This window comes from Monodelphis domestica, chromosome 1, assembly GCF_027887165.1.
Source record: "Monodelphis domestica isolate mMonDom1 chromosome 1, mMonDom1.pri, whole genome shotgun sequence".
NCBI classification, from domain to species: Eukaryota; Metazoa; Chordata; class Mammalia; order Didelphimorphia; family Didelphidae; genus Monodelphis; species Monodelphis domestica.
This window is the reverse complement of record NC_077227.1, coordinates 723,036,940-723,040,746: the sequence shown is the minus strand read 5'-3', so window position 1 is coordinate 723,040,746 and position 3,807 is coordinate 723,036,940. Positions and strand designations below refer to the sequence as shown.

General features: G+C 45.1%; 1 gene segment (V, D, J or C); it reads left to right on the top strand.

Moving 5' to 3' along the window:
- The first annotated feature begins 2,761 nt into the window (after positions 1-2,761).
- On the top strand, positions 2,762-3,557 carry LOC100029349 (immunoglobulin kappa variable 3-15-like). The segment is given in 2 exon segments: positions 2,762-2,810; positions 3,069-3,557. Coding segments are annotated over 2 exon segments (366 nt in total).
- Positions 3,558-3,807: the final 250 nt, after the last annotated feature.

Below are 3,807 nucleotides of genomic sequence, written 5' to 3'. Positions count from 1 at the left end.
TCATGCCTTATTTTTCTGCCAAGTTTGACAAAATCCTAAATGAGCCTCCTTTGTGTCCATCATAACCATTTCAGGAATGAAGTTCCTCTGATGCTAACTTTCCCCACACTTTCTGCCATCTTTGTAGGCTCTGCTTTTCATACTTCAGAAAGTGATGGGGAGGGAGATCCACTGGAAATTCATCAGCTCACAGCAGATGGAAATATATTTGTTGGGGACCAAGGGGCTAAACCCCCCCAAAACTCCCCTCTTCTCCTGACATTCTTGTAAGGGCTCATAAAGAGGACACAGTTGCAGAGAAGAAAACAACATAACCTTCATAAAGATACTGAGGGTAGGAAGAAACTCCCTCCAGGCTCTACTCACAATTAGACTTGTTGACCATTTGATTCCAGTAATGAGCTAGCCTGGCTCCTACAGTAAGAAGTAATCGAGGAACTACTTCTGGCTCAGCAGAGTCAGAAAGTTGAAGCAGAAGCCTGAAGCCTGTTGGAGGAGAAGCTTGATGGAATAAAGAGTGTTAGAACCCTGCTGGTGCGAAGTGTCGTTCTGTAAACCCTTTTGTGTTCTACTGCACCTTCCTTCAACAAGCTCCCAAATGAGCACATTATATTTATATATATATATATATATATATATATATATATATATATATATATATATATATGGAGAGAGAGAGAGAGAGAGATAGAGAGAAAGAGAGAGATAGAGAGAGAGAGAGAAAGAGAGAGAGAGAGAGACAGAGAGAGAGAGAGAGACAGAGAGAGAGAGAGTGAGAGAGAGAGAGAGAAAGAGAGAGACAGAGAGAGAGAGAGAGAGAGAGAGAGAGAGACAGAGACAGAGACAGAGACAGAGACAGAGAGAGAGAGACAGAGAGAACAAACTTTGGCTTCATCTTATACCTTATATAAGATATATCTTATATAAGATCTTTTTCTCTTATGTCACCTCCTCTAAATTTTCATGTCTACCAATCAGAGCAGATGCTTTTTTCCAGGACTGCCCATTCTTTAGTTCTCACCTTCTTCAGTTAGATTATATCTTTTTTGGGTTACTTAACACCTCTGATGTTAAGTTCACCTTTTGGAGTTACTTAACACCTTTTTGTAGTTAAACTCTAAAAATAGATTGTAGCTTAAAATTCTAGCTTCACTATAAAGTAAGAGCTAAGTATCTTCATTGTTACAATCAGGAGATATCTAAATCCAATCTTCACAAGATCCTGGGTTCGAATATTGCCTCAGACACTCCCTAGCTGTGTAACCCTGGGTAAATCACTTCACCCCTATTGACTATCCCTTACCACTCTTCTGCCTTGAAACCAATACATAATATTGATTCTAAGACAGAAAATAAGGGTGCTAAAAATAATCAACAACAAAAAATGAGTTGGGGAAGGCCAACGGAAATTGTGATAAGTGGGCCAATGGACACGGTCTTTTGGCAAGCTCAAACCATGCTCTATTCAGGGCGGGGATCTGTAGATATTAAAAACACTGGTAAATATGCTAATTTAGAAAAAAGAAAGACAAACAACAAAGGTCAGGACCTCAAGCCTCTGAGCCTCTGGAGGAGCCTCTGCAGGGAGGGCTCTTGACTAATGGACAATATTATAGCACATGTGGGGAGGTTTTCCTTTACCATTTCTCATGTTCTGGATTGTGAATTATTTGTGACCCTTTGGAAAGAATTGTGTGGCTTCTCTCTTTGGATCAGATTTCATACCTTAAAGTTCTCAAATTATCTGCATAGAATCAAGGAGAAAGAAAAATCAATTGGGTTAGGTGACTTGCCCAGGGACATACAGAGAATTTCTGAGGTTGGAATTGATTTCAGGTCTTCTTGGCAGCTGATCCAACACTCTTCATTGTCCCATCAACTGCCTCCAGAGTCTGAGGTGTCAATTCTGCTTCCATTCATGTCTCAGTTGCTGACTCTTGGGAGCTTGGATGCTTGTAAGGGAAATTGTGATTGACTCCTAAACAGAAAGTGGGCTTCAGTTACTGGGTTTATACATCACTTGGATAGACTAAATAATCTGGATCAATGAGACATTTTCCTGAGTGTATCAGGGTCTCTGTGGAGTCAGGAATGCCTCCTTTACACAAGACTCAGAGGAGTAAGTGGAATCACCAAAGGCACCCAAAGCTCAGCTTCTTATGTTTTCCTTTCAAAGGAGGAGGAGGAACAGTGACAAAACTTCAATATTAGCAAATATCTCCCCCTTAAGAATATTCTTTAAACTGCAATAAATTCAAAAAATCCACTCCCTTCTGTAGTGATTGGACAGTTATAGCACTGCCAATACATACATTGTAGAGGGAAAAGAGAAGCAAGTATAGTGGGCTGAAGGTAGAGGAGCAAATTCTGGATGAACTCTCCAGAAAGGGCCAAAGAAGCCATTGAATGCCACGTTGAGATCTTCTTGGTTTAGAGGTTCCATTCTAGAGGGTTGCCAGGCTCATAAGGAAAAGGAAGGCTTTAACTATCCTGGGATATTCCATCTCTGCATTGCAGAAGAAAGCTTCTGTTGATAAGGAAGATCAAAGATCTGATCTCCAAAGAGGGTTTGGAGTCACTGAAACCTGCCCATTAAACAGAAAACTCCTCCCACTCCTCTCCTTGGTCTAGAAGATTGAGCCCACATCCTCCTGGTTTGCATGGCTCCTGCTGAGGAAATGAGGCCAGCTGGGGAGGGCAGCTATAAAGGGGCAGCTGGGAGGGAGCTGCTGGGGAGCCAGAGCTCAGGCACAGGGAGATGATGGGGTCTCAGGCTCAGCTGTTCTGCCTCCTGCTTCTCTGGGTCCCAGGTGAGGGAGGAAGATCAGAGACTGCCCTGGGAAGTTGTTAGAGGAGTCCTATGAAGCCCTGCTTGTCTCCTTTCCTTCTGGGGAGAAATGGGATGTGGGTGATTGTGAGGGATGGAGGGGCCATCTGTGCCCTCCTGGGTCAGGAGGCAGTCTGGGTTGTCACCTGAGGATCTACCTCACCACATTACATCAGTGATTTTTCCTGGTACTTTGGAGACATGAATGTTTGTAACTTTTTCTTTGTCCTTCTGCTTGCAGGTTCCAGAGGGGCCATTGAGCTGACCCAGTCTCCAGCCTCCCTGGCTGTGTCTCCCGGAGAGAGGGTCACCCTGTCCTGCAGGGCCAGTCAGAGTGTTAGTAATCACATAAACTGGTACCAACAGCCCCCAGGCCAGTCTCCCAGGCTCCTCATTTATGGGGCTTCCACCCTGCACTCTGGGGTCCCTGCCCGGTTCAGTGGCAGTGGCTCTGGGACAGATTACTCTCTTACCATCAGTGCTGTGGAACCAGAGGACATTGCAGACTATTACTGCCTGCAGTGGCAAAGCTGGACTCTCACAGTGATTCAGCTCTGAACAAAAACCTGCCCAGGCAGCTGCTGAGGGAGCCCCCACTGTCCCAGGGGCTCCTCCTCCCCCCACAGCTGGGGCAGCTTGTCTGGGCTGCCTGTGAGGGCAGTTTGTAAGTCTCACAGGAGGCTGCTGGGACTGGGATGGGTGCTTACCCTCATCTTTTCCCCATCAACACTCATGGAATGGCGCCTCCTCAAACATTGGATGTCACCCCAAAGGTGGGTTTGTCTCACACCTGACCAAGACTCCCCTTTCCAAATCTCAACAAGTATTCTAGACCTTTTACATGAAGACCAGTAATGCAGAGAGGAAAACTACACAGCCAGTCAGGTGGTGCAGTGGTTAGAGCCAGGCATAGAGACAAGTAGACCTGACTTCAAATCCAGCCTCAGACCCTTCCTAACTCTGATATGTTGGGCAACTCA